Consider the following 25,263-nt stretch of genomic DNA (forward strand, 5'->3'; position numbering starts at 1 on the left):
ATACCATTTTTATGTCACGAGAATGACCCGCATTGTTAGTCGGGTTAGGGACAGAGGCTGCAGGCTGTAGAGTCACCCGTGCCACCTTCCATTGTACATGAAGCTGAGAATGGCTTCGGTCGTGCAAAGCACCACACGCGAAATGTTGCCCTCTCAAAAACCTGAAGAAATTAGTCAGCCCTCCCTTGTGGAGCTCGCCTGATATTGGAGGGAACCCATGCAAGCTGGGTATGCAAATAATGATTAGTATACAATATATGTGCACGTACGCGTCTATATGCCAGGTCCCATGGCCACAGATCCTCCTTCTCCCTCCCTGCCCCCCCTTGCACCCTGTATGCCAACTGTCCGCTACTACGACCCCCACACCTCCGCAACCTCCCCCCTCTTCCCCTCCATCCGTCTCCCCGTCCACTCGTCCTCCCCGACCCTCCCCGCCCAGTCCTCGTCCCACTCCCACTCCCTGCCACCCTGCGCGCGCCCAGCGCCCAGCCCCTGCGCACTGCGTCCCTTCCCCGCGCGTCCCTTCCCCGCCGCGCCACGTTCGCCCATCGCGACGACGTCGGGCGAGTTCAGCGCCGGCGGGAACGGCGAGCGCGGGAGCAGCGGCGGGGGCGGCGAGCGGCGCTTGCGCGACACGCCGGGTCCGAGGAGCGTGCGCGGGACAGAGGCCGTGTGGCCGTGGCTGTGGCTGGAGGTGGGGACCGGGGAGAGGCTGGAGCGGCGCGCGGGGCCGGCGAAGAAGCTCTGGATGGAGGTGGGCGAGCTCGGGGCAGAGGGCGGCGGCGGGTAGGCGTGCAGCGCGGCGATGCTGTCCGTCGCGCGCGGGGTGGGGGACCCCAATGCGGATGCGGACCCCGAGCCGGAGCCGGATGCGGAGCCGGGGCGGGACTTGCGCTCGCCGTCGTTCGACGGGCGGCGGTTGACCTTGACGTCTGCGGAGTGCGAGCGGGAGCGCGGGCGCGGGCGGCGCTGGGCCTCGATGTCGCGCCGGCCGTCGTCGAAGTCCGAGTCGTCGGAGCCTGCGATGTCGTCGGACGACGGGCGGAAGAGGGGCTCGGCGAGGGAGGAGCGCGGGGAGTCGTTTAGGAGGACGGCGGAGGTGGAGGCCGGGGTGGAGGCTTTGACGATGGAGTCGATGAGCCAGAATTGGAGGACGTTCATGAGGATGGGGAAGAACCCCATCGTGCTGGTCGCGTGATATGATCAGTGTCATGATCATGGTAGAAGGTCACAGAGGAAGAGCATACAATATAACCTGGAGCACGTCGTCGTTGCCGAGCCAGCTGAGGAGCCACTCGCCGAGCTTGAAGATCCCGGGCCACAGCGCGAAGAGGGCGACGACGAGGAGTTTCATGGAGGTGAGGGCAAAAACGTAGACGGCTGCCTGACGGATCCAGAATTTAAAGGAGGGTGGGGAGCCGTATTGGCCGGACTCGAAGCCTTTGAGCATGAGCTTTTCGGCCAGGGCCCAGGTGGCGATATGGAGGACGAGGTAGATGAGAGCCACGCCTGGCAGGATCAGCAGTGGAAAGAGTAATGATGAGGAAAAGAAAAGACGGGGAAAGGGGAGAAGGGATGCAGGCTCACCGATGGTTGTGTCCAAGAGTATATTCAAAAAATAGAATACGCAGGCGTTGCCCGCAGAGCGATGCGAACCAACGTCTGAGATGAAGACGTTGACGCCGTGTACGAACATTTGACCGACAATCTGTTTCGATACATCAAACAGCCTATGGTGTCGAATTCACAACGACTGCATAAGACTGCTGGGCACATCGCGAGGCGGAGGAAGGAGGACGAAGAGACAGACCAGATACGCCATGGGCGTTTCGGCTTCTCGCGCTGCCGTTTGAAGAGCAGCGAGGCAATCACGACGATGCCCATCATGCCTTGGACGATCTCAAAACAGGATGATCAAACGGAGCAGAGCGCACGCGCTTCAGGATTTGAATCGCGAGCGAGGGGGTGTTTCTGAGATGCGCACCAGAGCGGTTGGACCGAGGAGCTGACATGATGTCTGGTCGACGGGATAATCCTCTGGCGGGCCTCCCTCTGGGGGAATGGTGGCCGCTGGCAAAGGCATGGAGGGGACGGAGAGGGGATGTGTTCGGACGACGTGCGAGGCGTTGGCAAGCGTCGGCGGGGCGGCAGCCAGTAATAGCCCTTACGTAACGAGATGATGTCCCCGAGATGGACCAAGCAGCTGCACCGCCCATCTATCCGTCCTCCACGTACACAACCCTCCTCCTCCTCCTCTTCGCCATCGCACTCACGACGCACATTGAACGACATTCAGACGATACTGTCCTAGTCTGATCGTCCATGAGTAGCTTCTTCAACAGGTCTGGCAACCCGCCCGCGCAGCAGCCTGCACGAGGACAATCCCCGTACTCAAGAGTACCAGACAGCTCACAATATTCGCTCCCTTCTGGTCCTCGCGGCGCCCCTCGCCCGCCACCAGCACGCTATGACGACCCCGGTGCATACGAGAAGCGGTCGTACGACCGAAAGCCTCCACCGAGCGTGGGCGGCGGAGGAACGTGCGTTGTGACGCACTTCGATATCGGCTGAGCGGTGAAACTGACTAGTCTATGCGACCGTGGCTTGGATGGCACAGATTTGGCGTCGAGGCGTGTCCGAGTAACGCTCTTGCGCTGACCAACTGCATCATCGTCCACCCTGCCGACTTTCCCAATGGCGAGCACGTCCTTGTCAAGGGGCAGTACCCTCTAACAACACGGTAAGCGCATATAGCTACCTTCCCACCCTTCCACCCGTCTTAATCACGATTTGCTTCCCAGCCACGACAACACCGGCACTCTTTCTCGCGGTACCATCGGCGCCTCCGCCATGCAGCGCCAATGGATCGGTCTCTCCGTCTCGGGCGACAGCGTCTCCGTCCAGCCTACCACCCCCGCCTTCCTACAGGATATCACCATCGAAGTCGGCTTCCTCAAGCGCGGGCTCGAGATCGCCGAGCAGTTCTCTGCGGACGACATGGCGCGCTCCTTCGTGAACGCGTTCGGCAACGTCGTGTTTGCCGTCGGGGAGCTGCTCGTGTTCGAGTATCACGGCCAGAACCTAAAGGCGACCGTCAAGTCCGTCACGCCGCTCGAGCTTGCGGACGAGCAGAGGAGGGGCGCCGCCGCCGCGCAGGGCGGCGCGGGGCAAGGAATGGGGATCGTGATGGAGAAGACGGACGTGACGTTCATGAAGGACCCCACGACCGCGATCAAAATCAAGTCGAGTGCCAAAAAGTGCGCCCTCTCTCTTTCTCTCGGAAGCGTCATGGCGCGCGTGCGTGAGGACGGAGGGTGACGACGACTGTTGTGTGCTGCTCAGGGCCGCGCCGAATGCGATCTTGGCGCCGAACTTCAAGTTCGCGGATATGGGCATCGGTGGCCTCGACTCGGAGTTCAGCGCCATCTTCCGTCGTGCCTTTGCGTCGCGCGTGTTCCCTCCCGGCCTTGTCGAGAAACTCGGTATCCAGCACGTGAAGGGTATGTTTGAAGCCCTCATCCTCCCAGGCATTTCATCTCTGACTATTGAGTAGGTATACTGCTGCACGGTCCTCCCGGAACGGGTAAGACGCTCATGGCGCGTCAGATCGGAAAAATGCTGAACGCCCGCGAGCCCAAGATCGTGAACGGCCCCGAAATCTTGAACAAGTACGTCGGCGCGTCGGAAGAAAACATTCGTAAGCTCTTCGCCGACGCCGAGAAGGAGGTCAGTGCACCGGGTTTTCTCTCCCTGCACTGATAATGATCGTCCTCCAACGCTCGATTACAGTACAAAGAGAAAGGCGACGAGAGCGGACTGCATATCATCATCTTCGACGAACTCGATGCCGTATTCAAGCAGCGTGGGTCCACGAACAGCGGCACTGGTGTCGGGGACACCGTTGTGAACCAGCTGCTCTCCAAGATGGACGGTGTCGACCAGCTGAACAACATCCTCATCATCGGCATGACGAATCGGATCGACATGATCGATGAAGCGCTGCTCCGCCCCGGCCGCCTCGAGGTGCACATGGAGATCTCGCTCCCGGACGAGAATGGGCGCGCGCAGATCCTCAACATCCACACTTCGAAGATGCGCACGAACGGCGTGATGGACGAGGACGTCGACCTCGCGGAGCTAGCCGCGCTCACGAAGAACTTCTCGGGCGCGGAGATCGGCGGCCTGGTCAAGAGCGCGACGAGTTTCGCGTTCAATAGGCACGTCAAGGTCGGCACTATGGCGGGCATCTCGCAGGACGTGGAGAACCTGATGGTGAACCGCGCGGACTTCATGAACGCGCTGGACGAGGTGCACCCCGCGTTCGGTGTGTCTGAGGAGGAGCTGCAGCAGGTCATCCAGAACGGGATCATCCACTACGACACCGTCGTCGAGGTGCGCGCTTTTCTCTCCCCCTCTGACCCTGACCGACCGATGATGTCCGTCTACCGCGTATAGGAGCTCCTGCGCACAGGCCAGCTCTTCGTTGAGCAGGTGCGCACCTCGACACGCACGCCTCTCGTCAGCCTGTTGCTGCATGGCCCGCCGGGGTCGGGCAAGACCGCGCTGGCGGCGACGATTGCGCAGGCGTCGCAGTTTCCATTCATCAAGCTGATCACGCCCGACAACATGGTCGGGTTCTCCGAGCCGCAGAAGATCCAGGCGATCTCCAAAGTGTTCGCGGACAGCGCGAAGAGCCCGATGAGCGTCGTCGTCGTCGATAATATCGAACGGCTGCTAGGTGCGTGAATTTGGAGACTGTGAGAGTGCATATGTGTTTATTGTTTCTGCTTCGTTTCAGACTGGACGCCCGTGGGCCCGCGGTTCTCTAATTCCGTCCTGCAGACGCTCATGGTCCTCATGGGCAAGCGTCCTCCCAAGGTAAGCCTCTCGTCAGCGCCCGCCCGCCCTTCCACCTAGCGCATCTGACATCGCTAACCACACACCAGGGCCGCCGCCTCCTCGTGATCGCGACGACCTCCCTCCGGCCGATGCTCACCGACCTCGGGCTCGCCTCGTTCGACTCGGAGCTGCGCGTCCCACCGGTCACGCACCTGCGCGCGGTCGACCACGTCCTCAAGGCCGTCGACCTCTTCCCGACGCGCGAGGAGCGCAAGCGCGCGATCCAGATGCTGCAGCAGGCCGGGCTCGGCGACGGCGACGCGCTCGGGGACGTGGACGGCTACGGCGAGGAGGGCGCGAGCACGGGCGGGCGGCTGAACATCGGCATCAAGAAGCTGCTCAGCGTCGTCGAGATGGCGCGGCAGGAGCCCGAGGCGGTCGCGGAGCGGCTGACGAGCGCGCTGATGGGGCTTGGCATGTAGTCGCCGCCTTTGTGGTGGCGTAGCGTTTGTTGTACGGACCATGGCAGCTTGAGTTACGCGGATGTAAGTACCTGTAGGAACTAGATATTATTTAATGCATACACACACGCCTCTCGTGTCCCACATGGGTCGGCATGTATTATTCCAAAGCAACACGCCGGGAGCAGGGAGGAAGTGCTGGTATAGTATATCATTGCGGTATCATAGACAGCATGCAGCATAAATAGAGCGAGACGATGCTTTGAGGATAGCCAGGACGGTAATCAAGAAAGAGAAGGAAATACAGAATCGACAGAGAAATACGGAGAAGAAAAGAAAACAGACGAAGGTGAAGATGAAGACAGATCCAAGGACGACACACGCACGCACGCACGCACACACACACACACATCACATACCACTCACCCACGCGCTCACTTCTTGCCCATCCCACGAAGCTGCGCGCGCAGAGCCCCGTTCTCCGTCTGTATCGAGTTGAGCTCCTCCAGGAGCGCAATGCGCTGCACCTGCTCCGCCATGCGCATCTCCTCGACCTCCGCCTGCGCGCGCGCGAGCGCCCCGCGCGCCTCGGTCAGCTGCGCGTCCGCCTGCCGCCGCGCGCCCTCGCCCGCGGCCGCGGCCTCCTCCGCGAGCGTGAGCGTGCGCGCGCTCAGCGCGTTGTTCGCGTCCGTCAGCTGCCGGCATGTCTCGGCCTGCTCCGCCGCCTGCATCTCCACGTCGCGCTTCTCGGCCGCGATGCGCTCCACCGCATCCTGCAGCTCCTGCACCTGGTCCTGCCTGCGGTGCACAACGCCAAGGAAAAAAAACGTCAGCAATGAGCTCGACATCAAAGAGAGGCGGCGGCGACGCACATGGCCGCGTGGCGCTGCGCGAGCGTGAGGTTGCGGTCCTCGAGCGTCTTCACCTGCCGCTGATACGTCTCGAGCGCGGCGTTGCTCTCCTGCGCGAGCTTCTGCGCGCGCTCTGCGTTCTTCTTCAGCAGGTCGTGCGCCTGCGCGAACCGGATCAGCCGCTCGATCAGCGCGCGGTCGTCCGCGACCAGCGCCTGCACCCGCGCCGCGAACGCCTCCACCGTGAACGCGCCGACGCCCGGGGCCCCGCCAGAGCCGTTCGGCGCCGCCGCGGCGGGCGTGTAGAGCGTCTTGAGCGAGCGCACGTCCATGTCCGAGATCGACGCGCCCGCGCCCCCGGCCCCGTTCGCGCGCGGGCTGGTAGGCCCCGCGGTCGGCGAGCCCGTGCGGAAGCGCACACCGCTGCTGCTCGAGCTGGGGTTCATCTTCGCGCGCGCCTCGGGCGACGGCAGGATGCCCCACACAGGCTGCAGGATCGCGACGATCTTCGCGGCGTCGCCGGTGTACTCGACCGGGGACATCGGTGCGCGTTGCGCTGCGAGATCCGCAAAGCGGTCGGCTTGCTCCTGGTGGGGCCGAGTAGGGGCGTCAGCGAGGGGTGGACGGGGGCGCATGCGTTGCTTACCCTCAGGCGCGCCTCAAGCTCCTTCGTGTCCACGCGCGCGGCGCTCAGCTCCTGCATCAGCGCACGGCGCTGCTCTGCATCTGCCTCAGCCTGCGCCTCCAGCCGCCTCCGCGCCTCCACGTCTTCCCGCCTGCCTGCGCCGCCGCCACGCGTCTCCAGGTGCTTCCCGATGCCCGTCACGAGCGCCGACAGCGTCAGCTCGCGCGAGAACATCGGAATGTCGTGCGCCTGCGCGAGTGCGCGCAGCTCCTCGCGCGCCGCGTCCACCTCGTCCTTCTGCCGCTCAACCAACTCTTCCCGCTCTGCCGCCCACCGCGCGCGCTCCGCGTCCGCCGCCGCGCGCACGCGCTCCATCTCCGCCCGCAGCTGCGCCGCCTCCTCGTTGCCCTCCGCGCGCGCTGTGGCTGCGATCGTCTGCAACTGCACCGCCTCGCCGCTCTGCTCCTCCAGCACCTCGAGCCGCCGCTCCAGCACCTCGACCTCGCGCTCGCGCTCGTCCAGCGTGCGCCTGTCCCGCTCCCACGCGCCGCGCTCCTCCTCGAGCGCACGCACCCGCTCCTCCATCTCCTCCGCACGCGCCGCCGCCTCCTCCGCATCCACGCGCGCCTCCTCCGTGCGCTGCGCCTCCACCCCGAGCATCGCATCCGCGTTCTGCTTCTCCGCGCGGACCATCGCCAGCTCCTGCGCCGCGACCGCGCGTTGCGCCTCCGCCGCCTCGAGCGCCTCGCGCGTGCTCCGCAGCTTCTCCTCGAGCGCGCCCACCTCCGCCGCGCTGAGCGGGCCGCGCGCGCGGCGCGGCGCGACCGCGTTCTCGTGCCCCGCGAACAGGTGCGCGCCGTCGAAGCGCGCCTTGGCGGACACGGACGCGGCGGCAGACGCGACGGAGGAGGTCGGGCTGAGCTGCGCGCTGCGGCTCGGCGTGCTGTACCCAGACCCCATGGCGTCCGCGTCGGTGTCCGCGCCGCCGACGGTGGACGGCGCGGCGCGGCGCTCGAGCGCGCGGAGGGAGTGGCTGAGGACGGCGGCGCGGTGCTCGAGGAGCCTGCGGTGCGCGTCGGCGGCGCGCTCGGCGACGCGCCAGAGCTCGCGCTGGGCGGCGTCGACGCGCTTGTTGGCGGCGTCGACGGTGTCGGCGGTTTGTTTGGAGACACGCTTGTAGGACGCGTTCATCTTGGCGAGGTTCACGGCGCCGTCGCGGATCTTGGTTTCGGTGGTGAGCTTCTGAGTGAGCGCGGTGAGGCGCGCGGTGAGCAGTTGATGTTCCTACATGGCGGTTGAGGAGGAGGTGAGTATTGGCGGATCTATGGGCGATATAAAATGGACGCGAAATAATGGGTGCGCGGTGTCTGACGTCACGCCAGGCGGATCACATGAGCACGCAGACATCACAAAGAGAAGACCGCATCCGCTCGCGCCAAGCAGCGGGCGGCCCCGTGGCGACATGCACAGAGCATGCCCAGTCACGTTGCGTTCATGCTCGCTGCAGTCACCAGCGACGACGGGTATATGCGTCGGGGAGTCGACGTGATGCAACACACGCCCGATCAAGAGGGCGCGTTGCTTGTGAAAACGTGGACAGTATGCACGCCCATACCAGAGGGCTGCTCGCGCACCTCCAGCCGGCTGCCGCCCGCGCACGCCAGAGAGCACACATGTAAACGCTTGACAGAACCCTTCGAGCGCCACGTTGCGTTCATGCTCGGTGCACCAGCGACGACGGTGATATGTGCCGGGTAGTCGAGTTGATGCAACGCATGCCCGATCGAGAGGGCGCGCGGCCTGGAAAACGTGGACAGTGGACCGTGCGCACGCTCACACCAGAGGGCCACCCCACTCGCGCACCTCGAGCAGGCTGCCTGTCCCGCACCTCAGAGAGCACACATCTAAACGCGTGACAGGACCCGCCCCCCGAGACGGAAACCGTCGAGCGCACACAACAGACTGCCAAAAGATCCGACATCACACACCTTTTTGAGCTCCTCGACGTCCTCCGCGGACAGGACCTCGTACCCTCGACTATCAACGACGGCCTCTGACGACAACAAGCTGATCAGCAGCTCCTCCCGAGTGTCCACAAACTCGGACGCGCGCTTCCCCCCGCCATATGCGCTCTCGCTCGCGAGCACAGACCGGCGCAAAGACAAGTTCGAGCTGCGATTCGTGCGCGGGGACGACGGCCCCGCGACGGGCGACATCGGGACCGAGGGCTTTGGCGGCAGCGGGGGCGATGTCGCCTGCGATTGCGACTGTGCGCCGAATGAGGGGTCGGCGAGGCCGTCGGGCTGGGAGCGCTGGCGCTCCTTGCGGATGAAGAGGCCGGCGGTTGTCGGAGGCGAGCGTGCGCCTGCTGCTGCTGCTGCTGCTGCTACTGCTACTGCGGCATCGAAGGAGGGGTTCTCGCGCACGGGGCTGCTGGACGGAGTGCTGGATGCGGATTTGGAGGGGAGGCTGAGGGGTGCGACGGCGGGGAGGGGGGTTGTGGTGGTTGATGGTGTCGTGGTGGTGGACGCACCGCCCAAGAAGCGGCGGACACCATTCATCGGGTGCAGCGGACAGGCGCGGAAGAGGCGAGGGGCGGGTGTGTGTTCGTGGGCTTGGGCACGCACGTCGACAACCTCCAGGTCAATGCCCTGTCGTCACATGGCCAAGCTGCCGCGATACCAGAATAAGCCCTCGTTGTCTAATGGTTATGACGTCAGACTTCTACAATCACGTGATCTGGAATCTGGAGGTTGTGAGTTCGATCCTCACCGGGGGCTTTTTGTGCTCATCCCCACGCCCAATTTTAGTGTCGCACGCTGACGATAAATCTGTGGACATTTCGTTGTCAGAAGGCACCGCTTGTGAAGAGACTGGAGGAAGAGGAGGCAGCTCGCGGGGGCGACTATGTAGTGAGTTCGATCCTCACCACCGACCGGGTTGCGAGGAGAGCTTTCATTGCTCTATATTGTCCGTACACACTGCGAGCGCGTCCACTGTGGTCACGCCGTTAGTTTATGGTTTCTGGCAAGCACACAAGACCAAGTCGCGAGCGAGAAAAACTCAACGTGAGGTGCGCAAGAAATGGGGAGGGGGCTACCAGTACGGGCCGGGTGGGCATAGATACAAACAGGTCCGTCAGCGCCGCGATTCATATCGCACGTGAAAGAGACAGTCTAAGTAGATAGAGATGGGCCATACGAAAGAAAGACAAACAAAAAGAAACGGCGTAGGCGTACGTAGGCGAATGCGAATGCGAATGCGAAACGGACAAAAAAGAAGATCCTAAGATACCAACCACGCGCCCCCGCCCCGCCCCCTCCCCCACATACACAACCTATCGTATCCTCTACAATCGCCGACATAACGTACACAGCCGCCGCCGCCGCCAGAGATCACGAAGCCTGGTACGACGCGTGCCGCCGCCGCCGCACGTGCGACGGGTGCAGCTCCGGCGGGTAATGCTCAAGCTCGTCCCGCGCGCGGAAATACCGGTCCATCTCCTCCGCGTCAAACTCGCTCGGCAGCACGGGTGATGCGGGCGCGCCGAGCCCCGCCGCGTGTGCGGCCCCGCAACTCGCGTCCGCGTCTGCACCTGCGCCGCCGCGCGCGTGCGGACGTGGGGGCGAGGGAGGAACGGAAGCGGGGTCGGTCGCACCCGCGCCCGTGCCCACGCCGCCGAGCCTATACGTGCGCCTGCGCCGCGCGCGCACGGGCGCGGGGGGCGCAGGGGGCGGCGCGAGCGCGCGCGGGGGCACGGAGCGGACGGTGAAGTGCTCGAGGGCGCGGGTGTATGGCGAGAGCGTGTGGTTAGAGTGCGCGAGCGTCGCGATCTGCGAGACGTGGTTGTTGAGCGCGGGGCGGAGCACGACGGCCTGCGGGGCGGGGTCCGGGTCCTGCGCGTGCAGGGGGTCCGGGAAGAGCGCGTCGAGCGGGTGTGTGCCTGCGGCGGAGGCGAAGGCGGGGTACGGGTAGGGAGAGGAGGTGGAGGAGGAGAGAGAGGGGCGGCGTTTGCGCTGGGGCTGCGAGGGGGAGGCGTGTGCATGCAGGAGGTCGGTCGAGGGCGGCGTCGGGACAGAGTGCGTGTGCGAGCTCGAGCGCGATGGCTGCGTGTGGACGCTCGATGGCGAGCGATACAGCGGTGGCGTGGGCGGCGTCGAGGTCGCACGCGCGTGGCCATTGCGCGAGGGGCCGACGTCGGGAAAATAAGGATTGTACATAGAGCTCGCACGGCGCGGGACTGGGTGTGGCGTCAGGATCGGCACGGAGCCAGGTGATGTGAGGCGCTCGAGCGCGGCACGAGTGAGCGGCGGCGTCGACGCAACAGATGGGGCACGCGGCATGCGTGACCCCCCTGCAGATACGGGCGTCTGAATCTGTGACTGTGCGTGCACGACGCGCGGACGCGTGATGACGCCTCCACCGACAGCAGGGAGCGTCTCGTACTCCCCCACGTCGGCGCGCATGTCCTCGTACTCGTTCGCGTCTGCGACTGACGGCGCGCGCGTGCTGTCATCGGGCAGCATGTCCTCCCAGTCGACCACGTCGTAAGACGCGCCCTCCTCAAACTCGTCTTCACCGTCGCTTGGCTCCTCCGCGAGGTCCGCGAGGCCCCTGTTCGCCCCGAACAGCCGCCCAAATCCGCCGAACACGCTCTTCGCCGGCAGGCCCTCGGGGCGCAGCCCGTACGTCGGGTCGAAGTTCTCGATATCGGGAAACGCCGTCTCGGGCGCATCCAATGCGCGCGCAGGACGTGTCCGGGAAGGAGAAGTCCGTGCCGCCGTCGTTGCGGCGCTGCGTCGGCTCGTACTCGCTACCGAGGTAGCCCCATACAGCGACTGCGAGCGTGGATACGGCGGGGGTGGGGCCGGCGTGCCCAAACCAAAGCTTGGCTGCAGTCCGACAGCAGGAAAGCGGGGAGCCAGGTTTCTAAGATCGGGAGCCGACATTGTCATCCTCTCCACAGACGGCCGCGACGATGCCGTCTGTGATGATGGCTTCTTGTCTAGATAAGGCGCCTCGACCTTCGCCTTGACCCACTGTTGGCTGAGGCGATGAATGATGCCCGGCAGGTCCTCGCGGAACATCTGCCGGAGCTGGCCCTCAATCTCCTTCTGGATGAACTTCTGGATAACGGCGATCGAGTCGAAGGTGCTGTTGATATCGACGTTCTGGAGCGGGTCGGTCTTGAAGACGAGCGTGATGCCCTTTTGTTTGGATACGACGAGGACGATGTACGAATTGAGCCGGAAGTGGGAAAGGCGGAGGAGCATGGGGACGACGAGGGGCTGCTTGGCGGCGAGCATGCCGCGGGAGCCGCCCATGAGGTGTATTTCGTGTTGCTTATGGTTTAGAGGGTTCGCCTGCCAAGAGAGTGTAGAGCCGGCGTATGTTTGGACGAAAAAAAAAAGTAGAAAGAGATATCATATTAGGTGGGCACGCGACATGAATATAACAAGTGAGGAATACGCACCTGAACCTTCGTGCGTAACACGAGATGCGCATCCCCGGCATATGTTAGCCGAAATATTCCACGAAACTGATCGGTGGTCAAGTCCCCGATATCGCGAATCTCAAGCTCGGGCGGCTGCAAAGAGTGTGGCAGTGTCAGTCAGTGGATCGGTTAGTTAGCCAGGTCGGTCGCGATCGCGGCCTCGGCGCACGCAGCTAGCGCTTAGATATGCGGGATGTGACGGAGAGGATATAGGAGGGGGCCGCCGAATATCGAGAGGTCCACTGTCTCGTGACGCCGAGGCAGGCAGCGGTCGCGAGACGGTCAGAAAAAGACGGAGTATTTAACGCACCTGCGTGCCCATCTCCAGTTCAACGACCTCAATCTTGTCTGCGATGACGGGGGGCTTCGCACCCTTGTTCAGAGCCGAGTTGAGCATCTCAATAGCGTCGGCGTGAAACTGATCGGAGAAGCGGGGCCATTCGAACGAAAAGGACATGGCGAGTGATGAGCGTCAGGCGAAAGCTGCTGGAGGTACTGGGTGTGGATATGATATGGCTGAGATTTACAAGCCTCTTCAAATGTTTAAACAGCCTATCGAGGGATTGGACGACGCTGTGGGGGGCTGAAGACCAATGACAGGACTACTAGCGGCGCAAAAAGTTGGGCAGGCGTGCGGTGGGCTGTCGAAGTCTGTACACCGTGTTTTAATGGGAGTAGTACGCAGGAGATGAGGACATGGAGATGGCCATGCCGCCTGCGATGGGAGGAGAGGAGGAGATATGCCGTATGAGGCGTTGGAGGAGAGAAAGTTGGAGACGGGTCCTGCCGTATCGTCTTCCGGGCGACGTCAGGGCCTCGAAGCGGCCTTGCAACTTGGCTACACTGGCTTCAAACCCCGAAAGCACCTCTCATCAGCTTTTTCAAGCACCGAAAGCACCGGTCTGTACGTCCCCGTCCAGTCTCTTCACTCTCCCTCTTCAGTCCCTTCGAATCCGAGTCCGAATGTCCCCGAGTCATCTCCCCGTCCGCGGAGGATATGTTCCTTGCATTCGATACCCTGCGACGCGATCACGCCCAACTGTGTCATCTTCAGAAGGCAGAAGAGGATGAGAGAAGGCCGTGTTGAGGCCAGAGCCTGCTTCCATCAATACATGACAACGTTGCTCAGCTTCTAAATCGTGAAGCACAGTTCGCCCATTTTCTTTCACAATGGTGTTTTAAATCCATCTGCAATACGCTACGGACACCTGTTGTGGTTGCCTCCCTGTTCTCCACGCGGAGATGCTAAAGCGCCCATAGCGTATCTGGTCCGTCTCTTTCTCCGCTTTCCTCTGCTAATAACCCTATGACGACCTTTTCAATCCGGCGATATAGGCTGTTTGACGTGGTGAAACAGTTTGTCGGCCATATGTTCGTGCACGTCATTCTCTGCATCTGGGTATCCTCCTTTTCGAACGTATACATAAATGGGGGCCAGATTCGAGCGCCATTTATCGCAACGCGCGACCTTAGGAAACGTACGAGAAGTGAGTAGGTAACGTATACCACTAAGCGCGTCGGATCTCACTTCAGCCTGTTGTCCATCATACAGCTCGGTATGCCCACACGAACAACATATCGGGTATCAAAAATCAGTCATCGTAATCGTTCTCTTCATAGCCATCGTCGTCTTCGTAATCGGTCTCTTCGTAACTGTTCTCTTCATAATCGTTCTCTCCATCGCCGTTCCCTTCGAAATCGGCCTCTTCGACGTCGCTCTGCTCGCCATCGCTCTGCGGCTCGCCATCGCTCTGCGGCTCGCCATCGCTCTGCGGCTCGCCACCGCTCTGCGGCTCGCCACCGCTCTGCGGCTCGCCACCGCTCTGCGGCTCGCCACCGCTCTGCGGCTCGCCACCGCTCTGCGGCTCGCCACCGCTCTGCGGCTCGCCATCGCTCTGCGGCTCTCCATCACTCTGCTCGTCATTCCTCTGTGCGCCATCGCCTTGTCCGTTGTCGCTCTGTCTGTCGTCGATCCGCTCATCGCCACTTTGTCCGTAGTCTCTCATTCCGTCGCTCTGCCCATCGCCGCTGTGTCGGTTTTCGTTTTGTATACCAAGGGTCTGTTCTTCATCCATTCGTCTGTCGCTCTGATAGTATCTGTCATCGCTTTTCCCATCATCGTATTGAACGTATTCGTTTGGTCTGCCATCGTTCTGTTCGTCCTCTCTTTCTCCATCGCTCTGTTCACCGTCTCTCCGCTCATCGTCGCTCTGCACGTCATCGCTCTTCCTGTCGCCGTACATTTCTCCTTGCATGTCCACATCAGCACCTCTCGCCGGCAATTCTGTGGTCCATCCGGAGCTAGAGGATGACACTACTTGCCGTGCGCCACCGTACGGTCTTCCATGTATGTTTCTCTCCGCGCCATGCTCCCGCAAAAGTCGTTCGATGTCTTCATGATGTCTCGAAACCGCAGCCTCCAGAGCGCGGTCGATATATTCTTGCCTGTCCGCACCTGCAGCCTTCTCCAGAAGCAGTCGCACGATCGTTTCGTGGCCATACAATGCTGCTATACGTAGTGCATTGCCGACCTCTTCTTCCTTCGCAGGAACATCGGCGCTCTTCTCTAGCAGCAATCGCACTATATCTTCGTATCCTCTTGATGCTGCCATATAAAGCGCAGTGCCGTTGTGCCCGTCCTTCTCGTTCACATCTGCGCCAATGTCAAGAGGCATTTGGTAGCCTTCCGATGGTACGTCTCGCAGTACGCTGCTGTCGCACCATTCCTGCGATGCGCTGCTGCGCTCCCACGTTTGCAAGGATACGTCTGCGCCCTTCTCTAGCAACAACCGCACCACCCTCTTGTGGCCCATTGCCGACGCTGCCCCCACCGCGTTGCCATATGCTCCTCCCCGAGCGTTTATATCTGCTCCCCTCTCTAACAGAGCCAGCAAGATTTCTGGCAAGCCGGCAAGCGCAGCGTAATAGAATCGAGACCCTTTCGGCGTCCTCTCCATGTCAAAGCCCGGTTGTCCGTCGAGGTCATAGAGTCGAACCCAAGCGATAAAGGCTCCGTCAGAATCCGCTAAAAAAAGAACGTCAATAAGAGTTTGCAGAGCGTCTGCGTTGTCGCTTGGTCCAGATCTAGCATGAATAGGCCAGTACTGTGCCGCATATAACGCGAACGGGAAATCTTTCAGTATCTCCTTACTTAGAACTTCGGTAGAGTCAAACTGCAAAAGGTATGCGATGCATGTTTGAGCGATCAGCGAATGGGATGCCTTCTCGCTGATGTCGAAGCCGATGCCTTGGGCAAGAGATGAGGAATCAAGGTATTGCTTGACGGAGAAATGCGCGAGCTTGGCCTCTCCTGGTTCAAAGCATCAGTAAAACAATTGTTAGCTGAGGCTATTGTGTTCCAGCCCACCGTCAGACGATGTGACAATAAGACTTGAGCAAACAATCAAGATGATATCAGGATTATATCGCAGGTCAGGGTAGAATCGAGGGAATGGCTTCGACTCGAAATCGACACCTGTCACCTCAGCCAGTTCATCCAACTTCAGGGGACGAGCGGAAAAGGATAGCCATCGCAAGAATGTCAAGGCCATTTGAAGATCTCTTTCACTGAGCTTCGAGAGTATGCGGTCATAGGTCTCGTGCAGACTGTGGGGCAGATTCTCCAGTCGCTCCTGCAAGTCGCGAGCAGTGCGGCACGAACGTATCTCGTCTAGTTGTAGAACAGCCAATCGAAACCTAGATGCGCCTCAACATTGTGAGCACAAAGAGCAAGAATTCAAATGCACGAACGCACATTCCATCTGACATCTCCATCACTTTCGCTCGGATTTCCTTTGCCTTGCCCTTCCAAAATCTCAGCTGGCCGTCTGTTAACAACTTATTATCGATGTATTCTTGAATGTCTCTTCGGACGGGATCGCCCTCCATGCACACCTCGACGGCCTTTAGCGATTGAAGGGCACGCTCGATACTCAACTCCTTTCGACTTGTGATGAGAACGTGCACATTTCGCGTAAACTCTTGCCAACATGTAAGATCCTTCATCCAATTCAGAACCCTTGTCCTCTCCGATGACTGATCGGGAATAGCTGAATTGTCAGAGCATTCGTCGAGAGAGTCTGCGATCACGTAGGCATGCGTGAATTGTGCCAGGATATTTCGAAGAGTGTCCTGAAGATATTTTAGGGATGGCCACGAGTATCCTTCTCCATATAGTTGCACCAAGGCGTCGGGGATGACAGAGCATTGAAGAGCGAACTGTTTGATAAGGGAGCGGATGAAACCTTCGTGCTGTTGGAGTCCCTCTTGAGCATCTCTGGAGTCAAAGAAGAAGTATCCTATCGCGGCTGAGCTATCTCCTTTGCAGCGCACGGTGATGTCTTTGATCGCAGACGAGCTGAATGATAGCTATTCAGTCTGATCGCTGCCATTATACTAGAGGTCGCTTTCTCCCACTCACCATAGAATTGTCTTCCCGCAGCCAGCTGGGTATTCGTTTCATCATTAAACGAGAGATATGGCATCGTGAAATGTACCTACGGATTCCATGCACCCACAGCAACGATCCTGGTCGCTCTTTCCATTCCAAAAAATCCTGCCCGGTCAGGAACCAAGAGCCAGTCCCTTCTTGGTGCCTTTCCCGAGCATTGTCGTAGTTGTGTGTCGGATCAGGCGCCTTCAGCCATTCGAAGATTTTTCCATAGCGCTTAACTGATACGAAGGACAGCCCAAATTAGCCCGTAATGTCTGGAGCTGTTTGAGAGAAGGCGAGTACTAATTTTTCCGTCTTGAAGCTTTTGAACAGTCTTCTCTGTGTGGATGATCACCCGACGATCAAACTTCTTCATCAAATCCGCGCAGCGCGCCTCGAACGCTTGGACACGTTCCTTCATATCATCGGATAATGTGTCTCGCAAAAGCCGGCCTTCAGGCATCCGTGAGGAGTCACGATATCAAGCACAGAAGCAAGGACTACACAACAAACTCACGCGCTCTCGACAACTTTGAGTACTCATCAATGAGCGAAGCGATATCCAAGGATATGCGACCGATCGCTTCAATGATATTTTCGGTGCCGTTGATGACCATCAGGTCCGAGCATTCGTTGGCGGCGTTTACCATCTCACGCAACGATTCTGCTAGGCCTCGAACGGCATCATCCTGGAGCTCTTGATTTTTCAAAGCCTATCGTACAGGTACAGAGATCAATACCTGCCCAAGTCTAATAACAGAAGACTTACCTCGTACACCGACAGGAGAATTGTGCATGTAACTTTTAACACTGGATGTGCCTGTGCCTCAGATGAGCTGCGCAAAAGGCAGAGATGCAACGCACAAAGAGGTTAGAGAGATACATACGTCACCAACGACGTTCATGATCTTCGCGATGGCCTCGAGGGCTTGTCCGATGGCTGATATACACTTGCCAACTGTTTCTATATAAGATCTATCTTACGACAAGGTGTTCAAACTTTATGGTTTTGAGGACGCACCAGAGCTTTTCAGACCAACAACGCTTTCGTCCACCCTTTGCATCGTATCTCGAGCAGGGTCGGAAACGAGTACAAGCTTCAACTTGACTTTGACAGCAGTTCTAGTACCAGCACGATCAATAAAGTCAAGAGCAGGTCCTGCAGGAATAATTAGCCCCAAACATCGTTAGAAGCAGCTGAATCAAGCTCACCATCAGCGAGCACATCAATGATCTTACCAGAAAAATGTCCCAGCAAACGTGAAGAACAGAAAACCGAGGGGAATTTCGCTTTGCGGAAGATTTCACCTTGAATGCTCGATGACGGCCGAAACCAACTAAATGAAGGGTGTGTATTGCGTGATAGTTTCGAATGAACGTCAAGTGTATAAGCGTACAGCCGATGTTCCTCTTGCCAGTGTAGTGGCGAACGATTAGAGATCTTCTTCGACTTCCACGCCATCTTGTCATCAATATGCACAACCACGTATCGATTCTCGCGTCTACCACCTCCGATCTCTCCCTCGATCTCGATGCCTATGAGCGATGAGTTTCTTGAGCACACACTTTCATCACTACGACAGCCCACCAGTCAAAAGGGCAATCAGCCCAGACTTAGGCTCCTGCTCTTGTAAGTTGTTGTTTTCGAAAGCCACGGACATAGTGAAGGAATGGCGAAGGTAAGATGCGAACACTGACGGATTTCGGGGTGGGATACCTCGATTCCTGGAGGCGATAGGGTCGACATCCAAGTTGCTACTTATAGTCTTATATACACAGGCCAATCCAGACTTGCGTCTTCTTCCTAAGATCTGTGGGAGTTCAATCAACAATCGACATTCATTGAAATAATGACGATTCGAATTACCCGGTCATATCCAAACGAGGGATTGGGAAATGTAACATATAGGCCGAGGGAAAGCCGCATTCCGTTCGCAATATTCTCCTCGCAATGGTGTTTTCACGCACGATGCAACATTAAGTACGCATTTGTTTAAAAAACGGCTGACAATGCTGCAAACACGAGAAATCCCTATCAGCCTGCTGCAGAATGCTCAATCAGTCATACGAAGCAGCTTTCCTATATATATAATACTCAACCGCCTCCCACCCCCAAAACGTCGCGGTCTGAGATTCAAGCCGTGGAAGGTCACTAGGTCTCTGCCCACATGACTGCACTGCCGGCATGGAGAATCTCGGGCATGGCGGCTGCAAGAGAAAGAAGACGATCAACACAACGCACCCTTGGGAGGGCTTTGGAGTCAAAGAGTCTAGAAGCAGCCACACAAGCTTGCTACGGGTGATTCAAACCCCGAAAGCCCGGATCTGACCAACTTCTGGCCATCCCAAGAGATCCTTGAAGCCTTCGACAGCGCGGCATAATTCCACAAAGTCGAGGTTACAAGCTTTGCTCAACAGGTTCGTACCCCGAAAGCCCGTCACTGTGTTGCCCACTGCAACCACTACCCTTGACTGCAACCATGGCGGCGGTCTTTCAGTCCCAACGACTTGTCCGCAACCTTGCGAGTCCTGTCCGTGGTCGAGCTGTGGTTGTACCTGCCGCTGCTGGGCTATCCCCTACTGTCTCTCAAGTCACTCTGCGTATGCTACTCGTCCGGTCTGCGGTTGGGCCATGGCCCATATAGCTCACCAACTCCTCAGTGGATTCTTGAATAGTGCGCGAGGTCATATCTTACCCTCCTCCTTTCTACTTCCCTGTCCCCTGCTGCCAAGCGTCTATGCTTGTTGTGCTGATTCGAACACGGCTAGTCTGCCTGCTACATAGAATCCTTCTCCTCCAGTCATAATTACCGTCTGTGCTGTCCTCTATCCTCACCCAACCGTCGCGCTCTTCCATTTCCGCAGCGCCCCTCCGCGGGGTTCCATCCCACGCGTGTCCCTATGCATGCATACCGACATGGGCGTGAACACATCGGCTGTGCACCGTGCATACTCTGAGCCTGTCGCGATTGGGGATGGCTGGACGTCACAAATACACCGTGGCGCGGATATGCCGCGGTAGGCATGGATGTTGACAAGCTGGAAAGGCAATCTCAACATAACAGTGACTGCGCGAGGGGGAGGTCGAGGACGAGAGCGTATTACGATGGAGGGGGAGCTTGGTGACCTGGCTGGCATCGAATGAGATCGTAAGAGCAAGAGGAGGGGAGAGGAACGGTGCGAGAGGAGGACTTGAAGATGTGTCGTCAGCGAATAGGCACGTACCTGTACGCTACGGGACGCTCATATATCTGCATACGCAGCATACATTGCTTCCCTTCAAGCAAGCCGCTAAAAACACAAGCACCAGAAATGCAGTCGCTTCAAGAGGCAAGGTCCAACACTCGATTGCAGAACTTTTAAGTAAGTGTCCAAAGGAAGCACACCAAGGTTCCGCTTGGGAGCGTCAATATGTACTATATAGCGTGTTGGAACGCAGGGCGTTATCTACGGTGAGGCATCTTCCCCCACCTCTTCTCTATTGTCATCGATCTCATATCATCATCCCGAATCCACAGATACGATATGTATATGTTCGCACAAGCAAAATATCAGACATTCAGATCAATCACTTTCACTATCTCATTCATCCTCCTCACCATCCTCCTCAACCTCTTCACCATCCGGTTTGTCCTCTTCACCATCCTCCGAGCCCTCTTCACTATCCGGCTCGTCCTCTTCTCCATCCAACCACTCTGTGTCGTACTCAAGCAGCAGTTTGACCACCAATTGGCGGCGACGTGCTGTCTTGAGGATACTTCCGTGCGGTCCCAGTGCCTTGGGGTCTGCACCTTTCCCCAACATCAGTCATACAACCTGCTCATCGCCGTGATATGCCGCTGCCTGCAGTACACTCCCGTACCGTCCACCTTGCAGGTTCACGTCTGCACCCTGCTCCAGCAGCAGTCGCACAATCTGTTCGTGGCCGTGAGATGCTGCTACTCGTAGCGCACTGTGAAATTGACCTCCTTCCGCATTGGGATTCGCACCACCCTCAAGGAGGGACAACGATGAATCCTGCAGACCCGCAAGTGACGCACAATAAAGGCGAGAACCATCAGGTGATCGGTTTATGTCCACCTGTACCCAAGGGCCATCGAGGTCAATGAAGTCGAATCCAAGAGATAAAAGGGCCATCTGAATCGGCCAAAACCAATGTGTCGATAAGGGTTTGCAAAGTGCCCGTGCCGCCATCTGCTGCAAATTCAGCGTGAGAGATCCAATCTTCTGCGGCGTAGGGTGCAAGTGGGAAATTCTCGACAATTTTTTTCGTTTCAGAGGTCCACGGTGTCAAATTGCAGTAGGTAGGCGAGGCAAGTCTGAGCAATCAGCGAGTGTGATATCTTCTCATTGATATCATAGCCACAGAGTTTGCGAGCAGAAGAGGAAAAGATAAATTCCTTGACGGACATGTGCGCTAGCTTGATCTCTCCTTTGTTGGTTGTCAGTAAAGCAATGGCTGGTAGAGGCTAATTTTTCACATCGCCTGAGGTGGAGGTCACGATAAGACTGGAACAAATCGTCAGAAACCTCTCAGGATCATAGCGCAGATCTGGGCAGAAACAAGGACGTGGGTCTGTCTCGAAATCGACACATATAACCTCAGCCAATTCTTTGAGATGTGGTGGTCGAGCACAAAAAGCCAGCCATTGCAAGAATGTAAGAGCCATTTCCCGATGCTTGCCGCTGAGCTTTGATAGAATTCTGTCGTAAGTGTCGTACAGACTGCGGGAGAGATTTTCCATTTGTTCTTTGAGTTGACGAGGGTTGCGGCAATCTCGTAGTTCTTCTAGCTGCAAAGCGGCCAATCGAAACCTTCACAAATACATGTTAGCATCAGAGCAATGTACAGAGACGAGTAATCGTATATTCCCTGAGACATTGATAAAGCGTTTGCTTGAATTTCTTGTGACTTGTCTTTCCATCTCTTCAGCCCTTCGTCCGTTCGTAACTTGTCCACAAGATATCGCCGGATATCCTCGCCTGCCAATTTGCCTTCGATGCGAATATTAATAGTACTCAGTAATTGGAGCGATTCGCGTATAGTATCTGGCTCGTCCCGACTAGTCACAAGAAGATGCATTACGCTGTTTAAATCCATCCCAGTCAGCGATCTCTTTCGTCCAGCTGCGAACCTTCTCTCTCTCCGAATGCTCCTCATGAGCTATCAGCGTTGATGGACATTCGTCAAGAGGGTCTATGATCACAGATGCGTTCTTGAAGAGACCGAGAATGAGCCGAAGAGTGTCGCGGGGGGCCTTGAGAGATGGCTGCGATTGTCCCACTCCATAAATTTTTTCTAATGCGTCGGGCATAGTAGTGCACTAGAGAGTAAACTGCTCGATGAGTGAGCGGACAAGGCTTTCGTGGCATTGAAGACCTTCTTGGGCGTCTCTGGAGTCGAAGAAGAAGTACCCGACCGCTGTAGATCGATCGGTAGCACAATGATCCATAATATCTTTGATGGCAGACGTGCTGAATGAAGGCAGATTAGTCTATGCAAGCTTTGAGACGCTATTCGTAACCTCACCATGAAATGGTCTTTCTGCATCCGGCTGAAGAAAAACTTCAATGTTCAAGCAAAATTTTATCAAAATTGCAGAATACGCACGAATTCCTTCGACCTATAATAACGACCCTGACTGGTTCTTCCAACTTGAAAACTCGCTTCCGCTGAGGAACCAGGAGCCGGTCCCTTCTCGATGTTTCTCTCGCGCAGTGTTGTAGTTTTGTGAGGGATCAGGTGCATTCAGCCACTGCAGGATCTCCTTATGCCGCTCAGCTGACATTCCGAACAGCTCGTTAGTTATTGCCATAATCAGACCGTGCTGAGAACAGTTCCACACCAAGATTCCCGTCCTTGAGCTGACGGACCATCCTGTTCGTGTCATTGCTTATGCGACTGCCGAATTTCTCCGTCAGATTTTGGCAGCGTGCCTGGAATAACTCGAGACGGGTCTTCATGTCACCGGACAAGGCATCTCACACAGCTCGAACTGAAAAAATGCTAGTGAGGAACTTAGCAATCCAAAATACCCCGAGAAGGCCCCACGATAGACTCACCTACAAAGCTCACCTACAAAGATTCGTCTTGCGTATTTGTCGATGAAAGAAGCAATCTCCAGTGATATCTGGCCGATTGCTTCGATGACATCCTCTGTGCCTTTGATGACCGATAGGTCGGGACACTCGTGGGCGGCACAGACTATCTCGCGCAGAGACTCCGCTAGTTCTCTGACGGACTTGTCTTGAAGTAACTCATCTTTCCACGCCTTTGATAGATCCTATCGTAAACGACATTTATGGTACATTTGAACACTGAACTACGCACCTCGTACACCGAAAAGAGAACCGTGCACGAAACTTTCAATATCGGATAAATCCGTAATACAGAAGGATAATGAGATCACGAAGTGTGAGGAAGGTTAGATGGATGCATGTCACTGAATGTGCGGGCAATCTTCACGACGGCTTCGAGTGCCTGTCCCAGAGATGGTATGCAGCTACTAGCCGTTTCTGTAGATGAATACGCGGCCTCGGCCATTGTAGCGGACGCATCGATGTCTTCAGATATTGAAGAATATGCCGTTGTCAAGACGATAAATCGCCGCATAGACCCTGTCCATTGTATCTTGTGGGGAATCAGAGACTAATGCGAGCTGTACCTTGATCTTGACGCTAGCAAGACGGGCGCCAGTAAGGTCCTGCAAGTCAAGAGCCACGCCTATTACAGTGTCAGCTGTACATCACCAGTAGAGAAAACAAGGATGTACTGTTTTCAAGGAGCTCAACAGCCTTCCCAAAGAATTGTCCAAGCAGATATCTCTTGTCGGGTGATATCTTCGAGAGGATGCCACTGCGGAAGATCTCGAACTTGATGCTCGACGAGGGGTGAAGCTATCTACATCAACATCGTCAAACCAGTCCATAACGGAGAAGTGGTTGTTGAAAACCTACACCCGATGATCCTCCTGCCAATGCAGTCGTGAACCGCTAGAGCATTTCTTCGATTTCCACTCCTCTCGATCGTCAATGGAGACGACCACGAATCGATCACTGCGTCCTGGCTCTCGAAACTCACCTTCAATGTTGATCCCTATCGAAGATATCAGTGTCTGCGCAATCCCACAGATACAACGAATGACTCACCTGTCAATCGTGCAACGAGCCCTGATGCAGACAGTGCATGCCCGTGTCCCTGAATGTCGTGTTTCTCTGCAAGCATCAACGTAGATCGAGGCTTCAATGAGGTCAAGTTTAGTGGAAAGTGTCGATTGTGTGGTTCAGGTGTGATATAGATGGTCATTACGGTTGCTGTGCAGACTCTACTTTTGGCACGGAGACTAGCGCTCAGTTTGTTTCCAACTTTTCCGTCCACTTCATGGGCCAGGCATATCCGAACGTGAAATGCTAGCGTGATATCCCTGACAATAATTGGCCCATCTAGTAGTGAAGGTTCAAGCGCGCCGAGGGTCAGATTGATTCTGCAAGCTCGGAGATGAACTAGCTCTTTGGCTGAGTTTGAGAGGATTTCTCTGTCTTTGCTCGAGACTGGCGGCACTGTATTGGTGATAGCATAGCGGATGGCAACAACGAGAAGTCAGTCATATTGGGCCTGGTGAAGCACTGGTGAAGCCTAGTGAGCTGCTCGGAAGTCAGCTCTCAGTGCCGCTCCGCTTTCTCGCACGTGGCGGCTCTCATCGCACGACACTCATGAAGCTCATTCTACTCGCCTTCGACTCGTGAAGCGAGTCATCCTCGATGGGAAAGAGATATATAATGTCATCCAACGCCACAACGGGAACCCTCCACACAGAGAACAGGGTCCTTGATGAATGCTCGACAGTGAGCACAGTCCTTCCAACCTTGAAGCTCAAGCGTTTTTGCAGCACGGTATTATATCGTATTTGTACAAAAGCTCTAGGGCTTCACTTACATGGATAGTCGACCTGGTATTCCCGCTATTCTAACGCAAAGTGCGAGCTGCGTGTATCTCACACTCACTATGCTTTTAACGTTCCGTGGATACCAATGCCGTCCACACACCACGCTGTGGCGCCTGCACGTCACTTTCCGACGTCGACACGAGGGCCCAGGATGGAGAGGGAGAAAATGAAATTGATAGTCGAAGTGAGCGAGGAAGAGAGTAGCAGGATGGTGATGAGGTGAGACACATTCCGCGTCTCATGGGACGTGTGCATACACCTGTATGCGCACCAACATCGATGCTGATATCTTTTGGATTGATTCTGGTCCGACTATGTTTCGTCCTTCCTACTACAACTGGAATATGTTCAAATTCGATTCGGAGAAGAATGCGCCTTGTTTCTTGTTGAGCTCGACCGCGGCGCGATGTGAGTTGGTTTGGTATGCTCTGCTTTTCCACCTGATTCTATGTCCTCCGCGGGGAATTATCTTGAGCCGCTGTGTTGTTGAAATGTGGATTAAATCTGCGTTGCTTGCAGAGAACTTGATATCACTTCCACAGCATAGGTTTGTGATGGTCGAGTTGAGTCGAAATGAAGCTTTGCGTTGAAAACCTGTTTCTTAATATAGTC

At 57.2% G+C, this 25,263-nt stretch overlaps 9 protein-coding genes across 9 annotated transcripts; 2 read left to right on the forward strand and 7 right to left on the reverse strand.

Annotated features, from left to right (window-relative positions):
* The first annotated feature begins 206 nt into the window (after positions 1 to 206).
* On the forward strand, positions 207 to 981 carry HETIRDRAFT_438761 (uncharacterized protein). The gene has a single exon (XM_009545126.1). The coding sequence runs from the start codon at positions 231 to 233 to the stop codon at positions 924 to 926; it is 696 nt and encodes a 231-aa protein (XP_009543421.1). The 5' UTR covers positions 207 to 230; the 3' UTR covers positions 927 to 981.
* Positions 982 to 1,231: 250 nt separating this feature from the next.
* On the reverse strand, positions 1,232 to 2,086 carry HETIRDRAFT_311686 (uncharacterized protein; the record flags this gene model as incomplete). Its single annotated transcript, XM_009545127.1, has 4 exons — positions 1,232 to 1,512; positions 1,591 to 1,733; positions 1,814 to 1,902; positions 1,988 to 2,086. 4 exons carry the CDS (start codon positions 2,084 to 2,086, stop codon positions 1,232 to 1,234), a joined length of 612 nt encoding a protein of 203 aa, XP_009543422.1.
* Positions 2,087 to 2,233: 147 nt separating this feature from the next.
* On the forward strand, positions 2,234 to 5,430 carry HETIRDRAFT_62292 (AAA family ATPase, CDC48 subfamily). Its single transcript, XM_009544956.1, has 9 exons — positions 2,234 to 2,543; positions 2,621 to 2,743; positions 2,805 to 3,260; positions 3,346 to 3,503; positions 3,554 to 3,729; positions 3,793 to 4,395; positions 4,459 to 4,741; positions 4,802 to 4,881; positions 4,950 to 5,430. Exons 1-9 carry the CDS (start codon positions 2,326 to 2,328, stop codon positions 5,322 to 5,324), a joined length of 2,472 nt encoding a protein of 823 aa, XP_009543251.1. The 5' UTR covers positions 2,234 to 2,325; the 3' UTR covers positions 5,325 to 5,430.
* Positions 5,431 to 5,737: 307 nt separating this feature from the next.
* HETIRDRAFT_155113 (uncharacterized protein) lies at positions 5,738 to 9,340 on the reverse strand (the record flags this gene model as incomplete). Its single annotated transcript, XM_009545128.1, has 4 exons — positions 5,738 to 6,101; positions 6,176 to 6,741; positions 6,801 to 8,063; positions 8,768 to 9,340. The coding sequence occupies 4 exons, from the start codon at positions 9,338 to 9,340 to the stop codon at positions 5,738 to 5,740; spliced, it is 2,766 nt and encodes a 921-aa protein (XP_009543423.1).
* Positions 9,341 to 9,764: 424 nt separating this feature from the next.
* On the reverse strand, positions 9,765 to 12,730 carry HETIRDRAFT_443888 (uncharacterized protein; the record flags this gene model as incomplete). The annotated part of the gene is made up of 3 exons (XM_009545129.1): positions 9,765 to 12,142; positions 12,253 to 12,366; positions 12,584 to 12,730. The coding sequence occupies 3 exons, from the start codon at positions 12,728 to 12,730 to the stop codon at positions 10,175 to 10,177; spliced, it is 2,229 nt and encodes a 742-aa protein (XP_009543424.1). The 3' UTR covers positions 9,765 to 10,174.
* A 1,135-nt stretch (positions 12,731 to 13,865) lies between these two features.
* On the reverse strand, positions 13,866 to 14,279 carry HETIRDRAFT_312533 (uncharacterized protein; the record flags this gene model as incomplete). Its single annotated transcript, XM_009545130.1, has 1 exon — positions 13,866 to 14,279. One exon carries the CDS (start codon positions 14,277 to 14,279, stop codon positions 13,866 to 13,868), a length of 414 nt encoding a protein of 137 aa, XP_009543425.1.
* Positions 14,280 to 14,507: 228 nt separating this feature from the next.
* HETIRDRAFT_313059 (uncharacterized protein) lies at positions 14,508 to 17,168 on the reverse strand (the record flags this gene model as incomplete). Its single annotated transcript, XM_009545131.1, has 7 exons — positions 14,508 to 14,915; positions 15,039 to 15,583; positions 15,641 to 15,969; positions 16,028 to 16,630; positions 16,694 to 16,718; positions 16,774 to 16,944; positions 17,009 to 17,168. Coding segments are annotated over 7 exons (2,241 nt in total), but the record flags the coding sequence as incomplete, so codon positions are not given.
* Positions 17,169 to 20,512: 3,344 nt separating this feature from the next.
* Positions 20,513 to 20,842, reverse strand: HETIRDRAFT_47466 (uncharacterized protein; the record flags this gene model as incomplete). The annotated part of the gene is made up of 1 exon (XM_009544916.1): positions 20,513 to 20,842. The coding sequence occupies one exon, from the start codon at positions 20,840 to 20,842 to the stop codon at positions 20,513 to 20,515; it is 330 nt and encodes a 109-aa protein (XP_009543211.1).
* Positions 20,843 to 22,029: 1,187 nt separating this feature from the next.
* Positions 22,030 to 24,011, reverse strand: HETIRDRAFT_425330 (uncharacterized protein; the record flags this gene model as incomplete). The annotated part of the gene is made up of 12 exons (XM_009545132.1): positions 22,030 to 22,180; positions 22,231 to 22,260; positions 22,343 to 22,487; positions 22,552 to 22,642; positions 22,692 to 22,701; positions 22,769 to 22,989; positions 23,037 to 23,068; positions 23,150 to 23,336; positions 23,371 to 23,429; positions 23,479 to 23,602; positions 23,665 to 23,801; positions 23,855 to 24,011. 12 exons carry the CDS (start codon positions 24,009 to 24,011, stop codon positions 22,030 to 22,032), a joined length of 1,344 nt encoding a protein of 447 aa, XP_009543427.1.
* Between the last annotated feature and the right edge of the window lie 1,252 nt (positions 24,012 to 25,263).

Source organism: Heterobasidion irregulare, assembly GCF_000320585.1.
Source record: "Heterobasidion irregulare TC 32-1 unplaced genomic scaffold scaffold_03, whole genome shotgun sequence".
NCBI lineage: Eukaryota > Fungi > Basidiomycota > Agaricomycetes > Russulales > Bondarzewiaceae > Heterobasidion > Heterobasidion irregulare.

What these genes read in the sequence shown, in the direction of transcription:
- HETIRDRAFT_438761 (XM_009545126.1), top strand. Translation starts at nt 231, where the DNA reads ATGCAAATAATGATTAGTATACAATATATGTGCACGTACGCGTCTATA.
- HETIRDRAFT_62292 (XM_009544956.1), top strand. Translation starts at nt 2,326, where the DNA reads ATGAGTAGCTTCTTCAACAGGTCTGGCAACCCGCCCGCGCAGCAGCCT. An exon ending in AGCGTGGGCGGCGGAGGAAC is followed by an intron (nt 2,544 to 2,620) that starts GTGCGTTGTGAC and finishes TGGATGGCACAG; the next exon opens with ATTTGGCGTCGAGGCGTGTC. An exon ending in TCGCCGACGCCGAGAAGGAG is followed by an intron (nt 3,730 to 3,792) that starts GTCAGTGCACCG and finishes GCTCGATTACAG; the next exon opens with TACAAAGAGAAAGGCGACGA.